We start from the raw sequence: 19543 nt of genomic DNA on the forward strand, positions 1-19543 counted from the left end.
CTCCAAAGCACTTCCAATCCCTCCCAGTTTGGTGGTATCCGCAAACTTTATAAGTGTACTCTCTATGCCATTCTCTAAATCATTGATGAAGATATTGAACAGAACCGGACCCAGAACTGATCCCTGTGGGACCCCACTCATTATGTCCTTCCAGCATGACTGTGAACCACTAATAACTACTCTCTGGGAATGGTTTTCCAGCCAGTTTTGCACCCACCTTATAGTAGCTCCATCTAGGTTGCATTTCCCTAGTTTATTTACAAGACGGTCATGCGAGACAGTATCAAAAGCTTTACTAAAGTCAAGATATACCATGTCTACTGCTTCCCCACTATCCACATGTTCTAGCTTGGGGCAGAGGAGGACTTTCCTTGCAAAGGTGTCTGGGCATCTGAACTGTGGGGCAGGGAGCCTATGTGCTCTCAGTGACTCCTCTTCCCCATTGGGCCCAGGTATCATGGAGGAGGAAGCTGCCTGATTTTAAATGTGGAGGGGACAAGACCTGAACTCAAGGGGGTTGGGGTGGGGGGATGGTAGATCAGGTCAAGGACCTTGGGGTTGGAGGAAGATGGGATTGAACAGGGAGAGGGAATTGGGATGGAGGGGGAGAGTAGATTGAGATCCAGAACCAGTGGGGAAGAGAGAGAACTGATAAGGAGCCAAGGTTGGGGGGGGGGGGGAGAACTGGGACTGGCTGGGGAAAGATACTGGAACAAGGAGCTATGGGTGGGCGTAAGAACACTGAGATTGGACAAGGAGCCTGAGGTCGGAGCCAGTGGGGATGGAGAACAGGGATGTGGGGAGAGGGGGAAGAAAGAGACTGGCTAAGTGTGGAGAATGGAACTCGGCTGAGAAGCCAAGGGTGGGGAAGAGACCAGACTGTGGCAAGTCATGCTTGGGAAGAGTGAGTAGAAGAATTTGTGCCCACTACATCACACTCCCCTCCAGAACCCGAAATAGATTCCTCAGTCTCACCATTCCTCTGCTGTCAGCAAATAACTGTGAAACCCTCTGGTTAAGTTTCCCATCCCCCTTTAGTGCTGGTCCACATAAGATGACAACCTACTACTGCTATCAGTTATTCTGTTTGATCAAGTGGTAGTGGTCCGTGGAGTGGATGTAAATATTCCATCCCTGCTGATGATCCATATGAGTGTCAGTATGATGCCACATGACGGAATTTGTTTTTTTTTTTCAGTTTGTTTTTAAAAATGTAGGAAATTACACATAGAAAACAACATTAAAAGAACATTTTTAAGGTTGTAAAATCTAGGCATTCAAAGCTAGGGTTATTTACTTAAACTTGAAGTATTTGATACTTTAGATTTTTTTTTTTAAATTCTTAAAAATTTTAAATTATCCGTGGCACTTAATGAGCTTAAATTTCCATAAAAGATATGACATAGTTGATCTCTTTTGTTTGCTACAGATCCCAGATTACAGGAATGCTGTGATCGTGGCCAAATCACCTGCATCTGCAAAGAGGTGAGTAAGATCTACTCTCTTTGATTGGAGCAAGCAATATGTAACGAACATAGTCCCTGATTTTTAGCATTAAGTTCAGGGCACTGTCATGTGAAATGAGAAACTCAAAATGAAGGACTCAGATGACCAATTTATTTATACATGAAACTTTCCATATTGTTTCAGTAGTCAGTATTGCTAATACTAATAATTTACAGCACTGTGCAGCTAACATTGGGTCCATGTGGGCATAGAATACTTGGGAAATCATTGTGGCCTCAATGACTAGTTTTTCAGTGAAGTTTTATTCAAAATATTTGAAGTTTTACCAATGTGGGTGGAGCTATATGTGTGTGTCTGAATATATAGAACAGGGGTAGGCAACCTATGGCATGGGTGCCGAAGGCAGCACGCGAGCTGATTTTCAGTGGCACTCACACTGCCCAGGTCCTGGCCACCGGTCTGGGGGCTCTGCATTTTAATTTAATTTTAAATGAAGTTTCTTAAACATTTTAAAAACCTTATTTACTTTACATACAACAATAGTTTAGTTATATATTATAGACTTATAGAAAGAGACCTTCTAAAAACATTAAAATGTATTACTGGCACCCAAAACCTTAAATCAGAGTGAATAAATGAAGACTCGGCACAGCACTTCTGAAAGGTTGCCGAACCCTGATATAGAAACTGTTTCTATATGTTTATTATAGCTGAATCTCTGTCCTAATGTGGGACTTGAAGTCAACGTGAAGGGGATAAATAAAAGCATAGTAGTATAAAGGAACACTGTCAAGGTTCGCAGGCTAAAAGGATAGCTTCTCCATCTTCTGCCAAATCTGTAGAATGAAATATTTTTTGATTAATAAAGTATGGACAAAAATAACTGATTCACTACCTAATGCATATTGCTGTTTCTCAGACATTCTGCTTTACTCTTCTTTTTTTTCAATATTGCAAGCAATCAGTTGAATGTTTGTGAAATTGTCCATATCTCAGTACCTTTGTTCTAATATTTAAGATACGGCCTTCAGCCTCTTCCAGTTTTATTATAACTTCATTGCTATTTTAGAAGGTCTTTTAAAAATTGAAAGCATGAAAAAATGAATCCAACAGTGGAAGAACAAAGAGTGTTTAGCATTCTAAAAATATTTTAGGAATATTTATTACATTTAAACATGTATTTATATTTAAATATCTAGTATTTAAAATTTCAACTATGGACAAAGAACAATGGCAAGGCAAATATTACAACTCCAGTGGTCCAAAATGGTTGCTTAATGTGATCACAATTAGAAAGTGACTGGCCAAATCCTAAAGATAGAGACTTTATTCTCTAGTCTGGCCGATGTGTGCAGGGTCCAGGGCAAGCTTTCTCTTCTCATTGAGATTAGTATTTTATCATGTTAACGTGCTTATTAAGTGATCATCATTGATTTCTGGTTTTGTTTATTTATGGCTAGCTATCCCTCTGCTCTCTGATGGAATTTCATTCCTTTAAGAAGCTGATAAGGAGTTGGATGATAGTTTAAGAATTAATGGTGGCTTTTCTGCAATCACAACTAATTACTTGTGGAAGTGTTACCTAGACTTTTATATCAGGTATTATGACTTTGTTAGTAGGAAACATTTGTTTTGTAACACATCAGAACAGTTTCTAACTGGTAGCAGTGTACTAGGAAAAACAATTTAATGTTTTTATCTAGCAGTATTCTTCATATGAACTAAATATTCCACTACTTGTGTTAAATACCTCTTTAATCTGCCTTCCATGTGACAGATGCTATATAATCGGATACACTTTATTTTTTTTAAATAGAAGTTGTTTACAAATAAGTATTCTGGTCCCCAACTGCATCCCTGTCTTGTAATTCAACTCTGAGTTTTACTGTTTTTCATATAAGCTGTTAGCTGCATAATCCTTTTGACAACAATATTAACAGGATCATTTTGATTTCTTAGTTTACTGTTCTGGGAATACCTCCTTATTGCTTGAAGTGAAGCATACATAAAGTTCCATGAGCACTGTGAAATATTAATTCTGTTTCTGGCATCAATTTGATGTCTTAAATATCTAAATTGTAAGTAGGCATTTAAATCTGTGAAGCTATAACAGTGCAATGTAATAAAAGATTATTTTTCTGTCCTGAAGTGGTATCTAGCCTTTGGGCTTCCATTCCAGAACTGCTGCATTTTGGTGATGAGTAAAGTAATCCCTTAGTGTTTCTTGGGGCTTAATCATGCCTGTTAGTCACAGGTTTGTGTTGGAAGGTGGGCAGAGCTGCCTTTCTCTTCTGGGAGCTCCTGTGGGCATTGTGCATCAAGGAAGCACAAAGTTTTTCAGGTATCAGAGGGGTAGCCGTGTTAGTCTGGTTCTGTAAAAGCAGCAAAGAATCCTGTGGCACCTTATAGACTAACAGACGTTTTGCAGCATGAGCTTTCGTGGGTGAATACCCACTTCTTCGGATGCAAGACAATGATGTCTTAAATATCTAATATCTTTTGAGATTAAGATATTAATGTCTTAAATATCTTTGCATCCGAAGAAGTGGGTATTCACCCACGAAAGCTCATGCTGCAAAACGTCTGTTAGTCTATAAGGTGCCACAGGATTCTTTGCTGCTTTTAAAGTTTTTCAGAGCTCTCAGGCATGTGGGTGTAGAGTATATCTGCTATACTCCTTAAGGAGATACATGATGCCTTTTTTCTCTTGAGCCGGCTGGCTCCAGTGGCTGGTGTTGAGGAAAGGTGGGTGTGCTGTCTTTTTGCTCCTCTTGAAGCATCTAGTTCCTGCATGGGTGCCTGCATTCTCTTCCCCCATTCCCTAGATATATTATTGGGACATATCTATACATACTATCCAAAAATGAAAATATAAGTCCTTACATTTGCTCATGCATGTCAGTTAATTGTGTGTGCAAATAGAGAACCTAAATGCACAATTAATAAATTTTCACAGGAATATATGAGGGTTTGCCATATACTCCTGTTCTATATGTGCATCTGTGGCTGAAAATTTGGCCTAAATAGCATGACCTAGAAAACACTGAAGGCAACTGTTAGTCAAAATGTTGGTTCCTACAACTGTTTACTTAAGTAGTCATTTGTAAATCTGAGAAAGCTGAAGTGTTCTGTAAGAAAATAAATTGTTTGGACAGGGGAGATAAACTCTTGACAAAAAATAACCAAGGAAGACAAATGTCAGACTCAAACAATTTTTTCTTTAGAATGCATATCTGTGACAGGAGATGGCTTAGTCTGTTGTAATTCAGAATGTTTGTTCAGTTTCTGGTCTCACTGCAAAATGCAGGTAAAAGTCATTTTGCATACAGTCTGAGCTTTTATTCAGTTTAGTGTGGTTCCTGATTTTGCCAGTTAGACTTCGTAAGACTCTTTATTTGTTTAATTGGAATTTTTAATTAAAAAAGCAGGTGATTGGAATAAAAATCATAAGCTGTATTTAAATATTTGTTTAAAAAAATCCTTATTAACTCCATAGATTGTAAGTGAAAAACTCTTAAATCTAACCTAGCTTGCCAGTGATGCTGCTTCCTTATTTATTGCACTTCATTTGGCCCGTACAATGAAACGGGACTCGTTAGTTCTAGTTTTTCACTTGTTATCCTCTTTTACTCAGCATTTGAGATGCTAATACTGCAGGAAAAAATATATTTACCTTCTTTTCTTCCTCTAAGCAATCAAACAGTTCACTGACATTTTAAAATTTCATTGAAAGCTTTCTTTTTAACACATATAAATTTGTACCCTAAACTCCTTGATATTGACCCTTTACGTAATTTCAGATTGCAACTGAAGAAATGGTGTATGGTAAGGGATTTTTTTTCATTTTGCAAATTTACTAAAACTCAGCTGGCAATAGGTTAAATAGCTGATTACTTTTTGTTATTCCTATAGGATATCCATAGTTGCAAACCAGACTGTCTAGGTTATTCTGGCCCATTTAGTCCACCTCTTTTATTCATATACTCAATTTTAACTTGGGTTTTACTTATTCCCATTTGAAAAAATGTTTACCAAGGGAATGCAAGTTAATCTGAAGTCTTGAATCTGCTGCAGTCAGTTATGGACCACTTTCAAAAACACTGAGAGACCAGTGACAGTTTTAAGGCCCAAGATCTCAGACTCCCTCAAGACTAGAAATGAGGGATATATACAGTTGGAAAAGCTCACTTGAGATCCCTAGTTTTCCAATGGTATACAGCATTAATTTCTAGCAACATTGGGTCTTGGCACTGTGGCCCTTAAACTCATGCCAGAAGTGAAGCAGAAGAGCGTAAGGCAATAATCTTGTATGATTTTAACGTTGATTTTTAATTCATGTTGCAGCAGAAAAATGGAAGAAGCAAGATGGTAATCTGAACTTAACAATTAACACTTGTTCTGTTACTTGCAAAGGCTTGAAACACTTGGCAAGACAAGTGCAAATGCTTTCAGGATTATCAAACTTTTCTAAACCCAATGATTCGAAGGTGTCTTCTAGAAGTAGTCCCTGCTTTCTTTCCCTCAGTTGTAGAAATCATTCAATTTTTCCTCTATTTCAGAAGAAAAAAACAGGCTTGTGTTGAATGTTTGGGTTATTTTAAATTTAATGTATTCTTTCGTGCAGGGCACAGTCATTTGCTGAGCGCTTGAGGCTAGGAATTGCTGTGATTCATGGGGAAGCTCAAGATGCTGAATCTGACCTGGTAGATGGTCGACATTCACCTCCTACAGCCAAAAGTGTAGCTGCTATTCATCCCAGTTTGGAGATACCCAGTAAGTAATTTATGTGTGTGTAACTGCTTATATATTGGGTTTTTCTAACCCATTTGAGGATGTTAAAAAGGGATGGCTGTCAGAAATACACTAGCAAAGAATTACTACAGATACCCTTTTCCTGTGGTGCCCATGGTTTGCAGCAGTGCAAAACTGTGTGAGTGAGGAATCTTTTATTGACCAACTTCTGTTCTTGGGAGAGACAAGCTTTCGATCTTACCCAGAGCTCTTCTTTAGGTCTGACTGTGTGTCCTGAATGAGTTTGCAATATCTACACTGACCTGGGTAAATAGACAAGTGAGTTCCTCTGCCTCATAATTTCATTGGTTCATATCTTATACATTACTTTAAGGCTGTTTAGGTTTGATTTATTTAAATATTTATTTTTTGTTAACAGTATATAACTCCCGCCCACCCCCCAAAAAACCCCCAAAAACAAAGAAACAACAACAAACCAACAACAACCACCTCCCAGACAAAAACCCTCTTCTCCCTTCCCTTCTCCACTTGAGGTAAATAAATCAATTAGGAAGGTAGCATGATCCAGCAGATAGAGCATTGAATTGTGAGTCAGGAAACCTGGAGTCTGTTCCTGTCTGCCACTGACCCGCTGTATGATCTTGGACAAGTCATTTGCTTCAGGTTCTGCTCATGATTCCTTTAGTTAAAATGCTATGTAAGAGTCAAGTATAATTAAATGGAATTTTTCATGGTGAGAAGAGTATCTGTTAACTGCCACAAAGTGAGAGAAAACTAAACAGCTGAGATGGAGATTTTCCTGGCTGAAAAGATTGCTGGCTGAAAAGAATCCCAAGGAGTGCTCTGTGGTTGTTTATAAGCTAATTTGATATAAAAATTGTGTGTAACAGATAGGGTTTCTACATATGCACAATGCATTAGACTCAGACCCACAAAAGCAAGGGAACACCCCAGACCGCATCTGTAATTCTGCCGCTTCAGCTCTTCTTTCTGCACAAACCTTTCTGCTAAAGTAACTCCTCCCAGTGCTTACCAGTTTTGGATATTTGTTAGAGTAGCAGTTTAATAAAGTGATAAAGGTTGCTGTCCATATTGGGGTACAGTTATGGTTGTGTGTATGGTAGCTGTGGTAGTGGTTAGGTGCATTCCTGTGGATGGAAGAGTAGAAGGCATATACTGTAAAGTGGCGTGGCTTAACTTTTCATTTCTTTGTTGAAGTAGTTTTGTCATATGATGTGTGTAGCATCTGTAACAGTTCCACAACATTTTTTATGTATTATTTTCATAGGCTTTTTAATGTTTTAGTTGGGGTGGAGGGGCAAGATTGTGAGCAAGGTATTGCTGATGGATCTCCAGGGAGTGTGGTTCCTGGAAATGTACTAGAGCAGTGGGTAATGACCACTTTCTCCATTAGAGAGACGAGGTGGATGAGGTAATATTTTTTCATTGGACCAACTTCTGTGGGTGAGAGAGAGAAGCTTTCGAGCTTCAGGTCTGAAGAAGACCTCTGTGTAAGCTCAAAAGCTTGTCTCTCTCCCCAACATAATTTGGTCCAATAAAAGATGTTATCTCACACACCTTGTCTCTAATATCCTGCAACTGCCATGGCTACAACACTGCATAAAAACTTTCTCCATTAACAGCTATGCTTTCTTGTCACTTAAAAACTGATAGGAAAAACATTAGCTTCTGATGGAAAAGATTTTTATCTGTGCAGAGGATTTTGTATATGCTGAAGATTTTGTCAATTTGTCACCTGTTGTGTATAAGCTTTCTGTTATGATGAACAATGGCAAAAAAAATGACCCTTAGTGCTAAAAATTAGTTAAAAAAAAACAAAAACCAAAAAACCTTATGTAACAGATCTAATAAAGATTCTTCTATTAATTTTGATTAGATAGACCAATGTTTTAAAAAAAATATACCAGTTGACAAAAAAGTCAGATTGAAGTTGGTCTGAAATGCATCTGTGGATAAAAATGACAGTATTTATGCCCTTTAGGTTTCGAACATTGAAATTTCACACTGAAAAGCCACCTCAAATACAGGAAAAACAGAAACTTACGTTCCATTTTAAACTAATCTCAGAATGGAACCTTAACTATGGAGTTGCAATCAGTGTCTTCAAAATTACGACAAATATAACCAGCACTGTGATAAGGTTTAACTTTAACATTTGTATTTTTCTTTTAGCTTGTGTTTTCCCCTTCCCTTTGTAATTGTGGAAAATAAAATAAAATTGAAAATGCACTGAGTAGATGGAGGATGTCAGTTTTAAAAAAAACTTTGAATTTTCTTGCTTTTGTGGGATAAATTTTACCCCTTAACAACCTTTAATATCAGCTAGTTGTTGGAGCTGAGAATAATTTAGCAAAAGGACAGACTGTAAACTTATTCACCAGCAGGTGTCACTGCTGTCAGTGAGATCTAAAAGTTTTAGGGAGATACAAACTTATAGAGCAGAAAATGGCCACAAAAAAAAAGTAAAGATCCCAAATATGCTTAAAGTATGTTTGACTATATGAGCCTGTAATGGCTGAAAGCTTTATTTATACATCTGTTTGTCCTTTATATATCAGTTTTGTTCTGTCTCAAATGTGGCAATTCCTTCTTGTAGTCTTCCCAATTCTTGTGATCCCTGTGTGAAGGATGAGTAATTGTCAGAAGAACATATCGTGCTGCTTTCATAGAATCATAGAATCTCAGGGTTGGAAGGGACCTCAGGAGGTCATCTAGTCCAACCCCCTGCTCAAAGCAGGACCAAACCCAACAATAGAGCATGTGGTATAAATTAAGGCAAAGCAGCAGCCTTATTTAAAACTGCCAGCTTTAAAGGTTTGCATGGTTTTCAGTAACCGCAGGGCTCTTGGCTCTTGCCACACTGAGCCCACTCTTGTCAAGGTAGCGCTTGCTTTTCTTGTCAGGGTCATTGCTTCCAGAAATGCTGCTCAGCACAGCATAGGACTGATGGCCATTCAGAAGTTGGAGATCTGTTAGTATACATTAGCATTAGGTGCCTGTGTCAGAAATATAGCCCTCTGTACACCTTGTCAGACATCCAGAAAAGAACTTTGAAAAGAATGCAACAGTGCTAACATTTCAACTGAAGCAAGCTGCTGAAGAAAAGGGCAAGTGATCATGATATTACTTTATGATGCTTTGTACTTCTGCGGCCTCTTTCATCTGAGGCTCTTACAGCATTTTATAGACATCAACACCCAGGATGCTGGGAGGTTTAATTAACTCAGTTTTACAGATGGGGAAACTGAGTTAGAGACTTCTCCAGGGTGCCTCACAAGTCTTTGTGAGAGAATCCAGAAGGGAAAGTGTTTGCAGATCACTTTACATTTACACTGTACAAATGATGAATAGGTTTGGAGTCCTAACAGATAGTCTTGAGCTTTATTAATGAACGCATGCTTCATGTGTACCTGGTCATTAGATGGGGACTTTTCTGTTAGCAGTTCATTGGAAGGAAACAAATAAAATGTCTTAACATCTCCTATTGCATTGATTTGTGTGTGTGTGTGGGGGGGGAGTTGATAAAGTTCTCCTTCGAGTGATTATGCACATATACATTGCACTTGAGTTGGAGACTTTTGCCAGCACTACTCCTAAGTAGTGCATGTACCCCTGCTGTCCTTGTGCTCAGAGCTGAGGGCATAAAAGGGATATGTTTGCCACCTCCGTCTCAGTTCCTTCATATCGCTTGTGATGAGAGTTGGAGCTTCCCTGTTGATCTTGACCTATGGTTATCCACCTCAGAAACATTTTTCTTCTTTGTGCGTAGTTAGTTCAATTAGTTTATAGTCTTTCGGGGGTTATTTTGGTTTAAATCCAGGTGATTTCTCCACGGCAATATGCACGTGCAGGTCTGTCATCCCTGTCACAGGCGCAAAAGTCTAATTCATTTAGGTGAGTGGTATGTGAGGGACAAATGTCCTATCTGTACTTCGTTCCCCAAGTGGACAGAGAAACAGAGGGATTTCTGTCTTAAGTTTCCTCTTCTGGAACAGGCAATGCATCCCTCTTTAGAGCCTGACCCTGACCATGACAGAGCAGAGAATTCCTTTCCAGGGATTTCCCCTTCAGTGGCCTCTGCTCCAAAGCAGTCTTTGTGTGAGATCTTCTTCCTCACCTATGGCCTCCTCGACACGTTCAAAGCCTTCTGAGGCTGATAGGCTGCACTTCTTTTCTCATAAACAGGTGCTTAAGAAAAAACTCTCTGCTGCCAAGTCAGGGTCTGGTTGGAAGCACCGATGCTAGCATTATCTTTGCAACCACGCTGAACAACAAATGCAGGAAGTTCTGCTCCAGAACAGGTCACAGTCCAGGTTCTTTGACAGACACCTTCCTTCTCCTTTGGTCAGATCTTCCAATGTATGTTTTCTCCGTCCTCCTAATCCTGAAGGTGATCATGGAGCTAAAAGAGACAAAGCAACTTTAATCCTTGTAGCGCTGGCCTTCCCAAAACAATACTGGTACACTGACCTTACATCAACTATCAGTTTGACCTCCCACAGCTCTGCCTCTGGTTGAGGACCTTCTGTCTCAGAACTGAGCCAAGGAACATATAACGTGTCTGATCTCTGGTTTAGAAATGAGGAAAGAATTTGCTCCCAAAACGTTGAAGCTGGTTGGTGCATAGAAGGGAAGGATACAACCATGGGCACTTATGCCGCAAATTGGAAAAGATTCTCCGCCTGAATTGAGTCTTGCCAGTAGTCACTGAACACTTGAAATTAGACATATATTAGACTTCCTGCTACATTTGAAATCTTCTGATCTCTCTATCTGTTCTATAAGGGTGTATCTAGGCTCCATTTCCTGATACATCTTCCAGTAGATGAGTTTTGGTTTTTTCGCATCCTTTCGTGTCTAGGGTTTTAAAAGGTCTCGTTTATACATATACTCAAGGGACCTGAATTTAATTTTGTCCTGTTTAATGGGTTCCCCCTTCAAACCTCTAGCAACAAATTCTTTGTAATTGCCATCAGTAAATACAGTGGTTTTGATAACGATTATGTCTGTGAGAAACATGTCAGAGCTTCAGGTGGTGGTAGCAGGACCCTTCTTTCACAGAGACAAGATTTCTCTTAGGCCACCCTGTAAGTTTATGCCTATGGCAGTATTTGCACTCCACCTCAACAAACCTATTCCTCTTACAGTATGTTTTCCAAAGCTTCACTGTAGCAAAGCTGAGGAGAGGCTTCATATTTTGGATGTTCAAAGGGTTCTCCTTTCATCTGGCCTGAACAATCTTTTAGGTAATCTCTTAGACTTTGTAGCCTTTTCTGATAGGCTGTGACTGGCTGCCCTTTAATCTTATCATATATCTCACTGGATTTCTGACAGTATCAAGCTTTGCTATGATCTCGTAAAGGTTGCGTCTCCTCTGAGAATAATGGCCCATTGCACTAGGGCTAGTTCCACTTCATCAGCCTTTCTGAGTAACATACCAGTAGTGGACATTTGCAAGGCTGCTACATAGACATAAGTACATATCTTCTCTAAACACCATGTTGTCACTCAGGGTTCCTGGGACAGTGTCAGTTTCAGCCAGTCAGTGCTGCAGTCTTCTTTTCAAGTAATCTGAGTCCTAGCCTCTAAGAGAACTGCTGACGAGTGACCTACACTGGAATGTATACGTGCACAATCACTTTAAGGAGAAAAATGTTACTTATCTGTACAGTAACTGTTGTTCTTTGAGATGTCATGCACATACACATTCCATGACCATCCCACATTCCCCACTGCTTTGGGTATTGGATGGGCATATGAAGGAATGGAAAGGGAGATGGCAGCCATGTCCCCTTCGGCTCTGAGCGAGAGGACAGCGGGGACACAGGTGCTACCTAGTGATACTGCTGGCAAAAGTCTCTGATTCCCGTGTATTGGGCACAGTTACACCCCTACAGTGGAATGACTATGTGCCCAACACATCTCAAAGAACAACAGTTACTGTGCAGGAAAGTAACCGTTTTTTCATATGCATTTTACACCATGGTTGAGCCCAGAAATCCCAGTTCCTCCCTAGGAATTGAGTGTCAGCACAGCATTCCTAAATTTTACTGGACAAATTGCACTGCATACAAGACTTAATGGCATGAGTTAGCAGACAGCAAACATATGCCTTTAAGGCACCAGTCCTGCACATTATTTTATGGGTGGATCCCTGTGCCCATCTGGAACCCCACTGATTTCAGAGGGGCTCTGTGCAGGTGTTTACTCATACAGGGTAACTTGCAGGATCAGAGCCTAAATATTTACAGTGGATATCCTATGTGGAAAGACTCAGTGCCTTGTGCACGAGACTCTGCTGCCTGAGGAAGCAGAGCAGTGATGGTGGAGACAGTTGCTGCTTTGCTTTTATCTATGGAAAAAATGAGAAATGATGACTAGTGCAAAGCAAGAATTTCCTCATTCATTTAAGCATGTACAATTTTTCTCCCCCCTTTTTTTAAATCCTTTAATCAGTGCTGATTCCAAAGGAAAAACCACCCATCACAGTTGTTGGAGATGTAGGAGGAAGAATAGCCATCATTGTGGTAAGTGAATGTTTTGGATCAAAACTCTGATAGCTTTGAATTTAGGAATGTGTGTGTATATTTGTGTGTATCCTTTAAAGTAGGGCTAATTTTGAAGGTTTTCTTATTGTATCTAAGCTAAAATTGTCAAACTCCTGAGATGTAAGAGAGCTTGTGGTCACTCTAGTCTTAAATTAAGGATACACAGGGCAAGAATTCAGTGGAAGATCCAATCTTTGTTTTTAGCCTCAAAAATTAATGTCCTGATTCCCAAATATAAGTGAAATCTTTTGAAAGCAACTTGTTTGATATTTTTTTTTTAAATCCCATCACACTCTAGTTCTCTCTCTTTATAATAAGCTTGAAATGGCCTTCCACAAATCTTGCCAGTGTCTTGTTGAAGGGTCATTATTAAATGCTGAGCTGTTGGCATTTAAAACTTTTAACTAGTGCAAAAACATGGATTGTTTGGATGTTTGCTCACTACACAGACATTCTAAGAACATAAGGAAGACATTTAGGTTGGCTCTGGGTTTTCCTAATACCCTTGACAGGCTCTATTAACTGAGGGCAACTGAAATTGCAGTATAAATCTCCTTGATTATGGACTTAATATCTCTGTGCCCCTTCAATAAAATGAGTTTAGCAGGTTACTTTACAGGAATAGAGAGGTTAATTAAGATTAGTAAAGTAGTTGAAGATAATTGAGTAGAAGATGCTGCTAAAATACATTGGATTTCTCTGAAGCTTATGCTCAGAATATTGGTGTAATTGTGTGTAGTGGCTCATAAGTTTGAGCAAAATGGCAAGCTGCTCAGCCTTAATGGAAAAATTGCATTTAAGGCCTTTAATTTCAATTTTCTTTCCACTTTCATAATTTAAATGACCAAAAGAATTTTTAATAACAATTACACACAGGCTGACATTTGAGGGAGTTTAAAAATAAAATGGATCACTCCCTTCTATCTCTCTGAAGTCTTTTTTATTTTTTAATAAAATACTTAAGTGCTGTTTTAGTTCTTGATGATGGTGCCAGTGTAATTTGCTGATGAAAATTTCTGGTGTAACTTCTGAAACTGATTGGTTAATCCAGCTCTTGTACTTTAATAGACTGTCCAGGCACTGCTCCTGTATTAAAAGCCAGGAGGACGTCAGTGTGTTGGGGAAGGCAGAGTGAAGAAAAAAGGGCTGGTTAGAAATTATCTTCCACAGTTAATAGTTGTTAACAGGGCTGCATGCAAGATATTAAAGGACTAAATATCATGTATAAGAATAAAATGGAAGGAAGGATGGACCAGTTTCTTTGCCATATTAACTAAACTTTGAGTAACAATTGAGGTGATTTGGAAAAGCTTTACATAATGACTGTAAGTTTTGAGGTCCCTGTACATCATCTTGAATTAATGGTTAACTGAAGTCCTTCCACATCTTTTTAAAATCAAATGTTTTATCCCTTGTTGAATTTCAAAGTTCAAAAATAAAAAAATATGCCAGGTTTTTAACTGCCCTGTGGGAATATTTATTATTGTTTTGTTAGTAAATACATTCTGGGATTTTTTTTTTTTTTTAATGCTTGGTTTCTTCCCTCATGCACCCTCCTGGTTACATGACTGAATCTTGCTGTATAGGTTTTAAGAATCCTCTTGTGCTTTAGTGAAGAACACTGCAATTAATTGTCCAAAATACACAGTGATAGAGAAAAGCAGGATCTGGCCCTGATAGTATCTACTGAATGGGTCGTCTGAAACTCTGTCCATGAGAGTTTTCATAAGGTGAAAGCCTGGTAGCTGGACTCTGTTGCATCATTTCAGAGAAACAGAGTATCATGGATATTAACATTGCAGATCTAGAAGTGCCAATGACGTAAAGACTGATGATGTTTTAAAGGACACTGGAGAAATTGCATTATTCTTTGGGTTTTTAATATAAAATGTTACTAATTTGAGATTTTAATGTTTGGAGTAACTTTTTCTATAGGGCAGTCTTTGGTGTCATGTTTAGAGCCGTGGCAATTCTCCTCTCCCACACTCTGTTCCTTGAGCCACCATATAAGATAGTAAGGGTTACTGTCAGTAAATTAATAATATGGTTTGTATGTAGACTAGAGAAATCTACTGCATTGACACCAGTAGAATTACACTAGATCTGTCTGCCTCTGTTGCATGGCCTGTTTGAGGCAGTGTGGAGTCTTCATTGGCCTGGTCTTATTTTGACAGGATGACATCATAGATGATGTTGACAGCTTCCTCGCTGCAGCAGAGACTCTCAAGGAAAGGGGAGCATACAAGATTTTTGTAATGGCGACCCACGGCCTGCTGTCTTCAGATGCTCCCAGGTTGATAGAAGAGTCTGCTATTGATGAAGTAAGTGTGGGCAGGATGGGCTAGCTTCAAAGTTCAGAAGCAAATGAAAATGATGAAAACTCTTCTGAAAATTCAGCCATCTTTAAAATCCCCGCTGGCTTGGCTCCTCAAATTTTTAATATGGATTATTACTAATGACAATATCAATTACAAATTACAGGAACAATACTGTGGCTGTTTGTTCCTGGCTTCACTTTTCAGTACAGATTAAGGTTTTAACATATAATTATTCCTTTTTTTCAAGTCTTCATGAATACTTTAGTGATGGGTGCAGCATAATAATAAGAGCCTAGGTAAAGGATTGTCAACATAAGGAGATTCTCCTTAAGCGAAGAGTAATTAAGAGTGCATCCCCTTGCGCGTGTTTGACAGGATGAAGGCAAGGAAGGACTGTTTCTTTAGCATTCGTAGATAGGTGAGTAGGTAGGCATCCAACAGCAGTGTATAACCTTTCATAAGGCTATAATCCTGTCAATAAACAGCCACAAAAGGAGATCCTGCTTTGCATCAACCATTTAACTTTCTCGGGATCTGGACAGTAGAACTTGCCTTTTCAGACTCTGATGTGATAGGGTGCAGATCAGAAACTGAAGGGAAAAGGTCAGGGGAAAAATCATTTCTATTGTGACGGTTTCTCTCTTTCTCTCTCTCTAGGTTGTTGTAACCAACACAATTCCACACGAAATACAAAAACTCCAGTGTCCCAAAATTAAGACTGTGGATATCAGTATGATCCTCTCAGAAGCCATTCGCAGAATCCATAACGGGGAGTCCATGTCTTACCTTTTCAGAAATATAGGACTAGATGATTAATCTTTTCTTTTTATTCTAAAGAAAAACCAAGGGCCAAACTGGAATTGTATAGAAAACAAGCTGTGAAGCATCATGCTTACCTTAATATTTCAATTGAGTCATTTCTGTTTTTGGTTGTTTTTTTTTTTGGTTTAACTTCAAATTTAAACCAGATTTCGAGAGCTATTTTTCTTTGCAGTTTTTGAAAAAGTCCCAAACGTTTTCCAAAAAGAGAGAGAGAAGAAAAAAAAAAAGTTGTTCTAGTTGCTTTTAGGTTAGTTGCACTATATATGGAAAACAAACACTTGAAGCAAGAATTTAGCTCATAAACTAAACATTCCTTTTCCGAAGCTGCTTGCTACAAGTGCTTTAAAAAGTTGATAAAACGAAGTGACTGTATAATATTTGCATTTTAAAAGCCAAAAAGGTTGTACTGTTGTATGCAGTTAAGTGAAATTTTGTAGAAGTGCTTTTATAGAAAAGCATATGAAATATGCACCTGTATTTATTTTCTGCAACAAAGAATAAAGATTTGTTTTGTGTGAGCTTTTTAAAAAATGTTTATTCAGTAGTTACTTGCATTTCAGAATGTGGCCCTATCAAAAATTGCCATTTGGGGGTGTTGCGATGTTGAACAAAGTTGTAAGGTTTGGTACATTTGGTACATTTTCCTTACTAATATAAGCTGAGCATGCATAAACATTCGGGAGGGTAATTGGCTTTATATTGTCACTGCTTTACTGTAAAAGAGCAAGGAAACAAACATATTACCACTTTTTGGTTGAACTGCCCATACTTCACTAAGTAGTTTATATGGCACCAGAGGTGTGCAAGGTACTTTACAGACAAGTAGATAGGGCTCATCTACAATAAATATGTACATTATTTATTATTCACTGTCATGGTATCAATTTCTGTTCCATGTCTTGCTGTTGACCAACCTGTTTGTAACTTGGAAGGCTTGGCCTTCCTTAACCTCCATTACCCAGATGTGTGTGTTTCACACACGCTTCGTTAGGTCAGTCTAGAGCCATTCATTTGCTGAGTACTCTTTTTGAGTGCTGTTTACAGGCAATGGCAAATAAATATTGCTATGCTTCATTAGCGATGAGTCATTGCGTCAAAAACAAGAAAATAGTGCTTCTTTGGGTTTTTCCAGCCTGCCAGTGTGCGAGGAGGGTTGGACTAGAGACAAGCATGCAAAGCAACAATAGTGGGTTCTGATCTTAGGTTTCAGGCCATTTATATTATGGAATAGAAACATAGGCCTCTACCACTGCTTAAATCACCAAGCCCTTGAATTGTGCTGGTACCAGGAGCCTTGAGCAAGTTTGGCATGCTCTGGAGGGAGGAGTAATGGTGAGTTTATACACAGTCAGTTTAGACAATGTATGAAAGTCAGGGAGCTTAAAGGACCCCACAGGTTCTGTCAAGGAGGGAATTAAGGCCATAACCTCTTTGAAAACTCAATCCAGTTTTGGAGATGTGTTCCCAGCTCAAACTCTTATCTATAGTTACGCAGGAATAAACTACATTGCATGATAATTCAAGCTAGAAAGGTAAGCATTCAAAAGTTAGGAAATGCCAGAATGAAGGTTGCCTGTGCAACTTTAATTAAGCCTCCTTGTGGGTAAGCATTATAATAGTCACTAATTGAACATGCTCAGGGAGGACAGTCTTCAGAGATTTGTTAAAGTCGCTACTGAGCATGTACAAACTGCATTCCCCCCTGAAAAGCTTATAACTTGGCCAAATTCAGGTGGCTTTTCATGGGGATGGAAAAGGCACATTCCTGACATAAAGGCCACTCTTTACCACACTTCAGGTCCCTGCTCTAAAGCATAGGAATGGTAGAACATTTGAAAGAAAAGTTCTCAAGAAATTTTTTACCATGGGCCTAGCATTGTTCTCAAACAGCTGAACTGCTATGGCTGAAACTTACAAAAACAGTCATGGAAAACTTCAGCCCAAATTGTTAGTATCAGAATTTAGTTTTTATTATTTTATAATTTCCACAGATATCTGTTTATTTTGAAGCATTTTTTTCCTATTTTTATTGATTTAAGTTTTTGCAGTTGTGGGAAATTACGGGGAGATCAGACAATTGGGGGCCAGACAATTTAATGACAGTAGACATTGATATTCAAAAAATTCAAGCTTTATAACTGTTAAAACACAAATTGTCATTATCACATCAAAATATACAAAGTAAATATCCTTAAGAACATAAGAATGGCCACACTGGGTCAGACCAAAGGTCCATCCAGCCCAGTATCCTGTCTGCTGATAGTGGCCAGTGCCAGATGCCCCAGAGGGAGTGAACCTAACAGGTAATGATCAAGTGATCTCTCTCCTGCCATCCATCTCCACCCTCTGACAAACAGAGGCTAGGGACACCATTCCTTACCCATCGTGGCTAATAGCTATGAATGGACTTAACCACCATGAATTTATCTAGTTCTCTTTTAAACCCTGTTATAGTCGTAGCCTTCACAACCTCCTCAGGCAAGGAGTTCCACAGGTTGACTGTGCACTGTGTGAAGAAGAACTTCCTTTTATTTGTTTTAAACCTGCTGCCCATTAATTTAATTTGGTGGCCCCTAGTTCTTATGGGAACAAGTAAATAACTTTTCCTTATTCACTTTCTCCACACCACTCATGATTTTATATACTTCTATCATATCCCCCCTTAGTCTCCTCTTTTCCAAGCTGAAAAGTCCTAGCCTCTTTAATCTCTCCTCATATGGGACCCGTTCCAAACCCCTAATCATTTTAGTTGCCCTTCTCTGAACCTTTTCTAATGCCAGTATATCTTTTTTGAGGTGAGGAGACCACATCTGTACGCAGTATTCAAGATGTGGGCGTACCATGGATTTATATAAGGGCAATAAGATAGTCTCCGTCTCATTCTCTATCCCTTTTTTAATGATCCGTAACATCCTGTTTGATTTTTGACTGCTGCTTCACACTGCGTGGACATCTTTAGAGAACTATCCACGGTGACTCCAAAATCTCTTTCCTGATTAGTTGTAGCTAAATTAGCCCCCATCATATTGCATGTATAGTTGAGGTTATTTTTTCCAATGTGCATTACTTTACATTTATCCACATTAAATTTCATTTGCCATTTTGTTTCCCAATCACTTAGTTTTGTGAGATCTTTTTGAAGTTCTTCACAGCCTGCTTTGGTCTTAACTATCTTGAGCAGTTTAGTATCATCTGCAAACTTTGCCACCTCACTGTTTACCCCTTTCTCCAGATCATTTTTTAATAAGTTGAATAGGATTGGTCCTAGGACTGACCCTTGGGAAACATCACTAGTTACCCCTCTCCATTCTGAGAATTTACCATTTATTCCTACCCTTTGTTCCCTGTCTTTTAACCAGTTCTCAATCCATGAAAGGATCTTCCCTCTTATCCCATCACAACTTAATTTATGTAAGCACCTTTGGTGAGAGACCTTGTCAAAAGCTTTCTGGAAATCTAAGTACACTATGTCCACTGGAGCCTCCTTGTCCACATGTTTGTTGACCCCTTCAAAGAACTTTAATAGATTAGTAAAACGTGATTTTCCTTTACAGAAACCATGCTGCCTTTTGCCCAACAATTTATGTTCTTCTATATGTCTGACAATTTTATTCT

The 19543-nt window shown here is 38.8% G+C and overlaps 1 protein-coding gene across 4 annotated transcripts in view; it reads left to right on the forward strand.

Moving 5' to 3' along the window:
- Positions 1-16136, forward strand: part of PRPSAP2 (phosphoribosyl pyrophosphate synthetase associated protein 2) — a 38787-nt gene extending 22651 nt beyond the window's left edge. For all 4 annotated transcript variants that reach the window (XM_044980151.1, XM_044980150.1, XM_044980148.1 and 1 more), the window contains exons 8-12: positions 1430-1485; positions 6092-6240; positions 12697-12767; positions 14963-15109; positions 15764-16136. In XM_044980151.1, coding sequence (XP_044836086.1) covers positions 1430-1485; positions 6092-6240; positions 12697-12767; positions 14963-15109; positions 15764-15922 — 582 coding nt within the window. In that variant the 3' untranslated portion in view covers positions 15923-16136. The remainder of the gene's footprint in view (positions 1-1429; positions 1486-6091; positions 6241-12696; positions 12768-14962; positions 15110-15763) is intronic.
- Positions 16137-19543: the final 3407 nt, after the last annotated feature.

This window comes from Mauremys mutica, chromosome 11, assembly GCF_020497125.1.
Source record: "Mauremys mutica isolate MM-2020 ecotype Southern chromosome 11, ASM2049712v1, whole genome shotgun sequence".
NCBI lineage: Eukaryota > Metazoa > Chordata > Testudines > Geoemydidae > Mauremys > Mauremys mutica.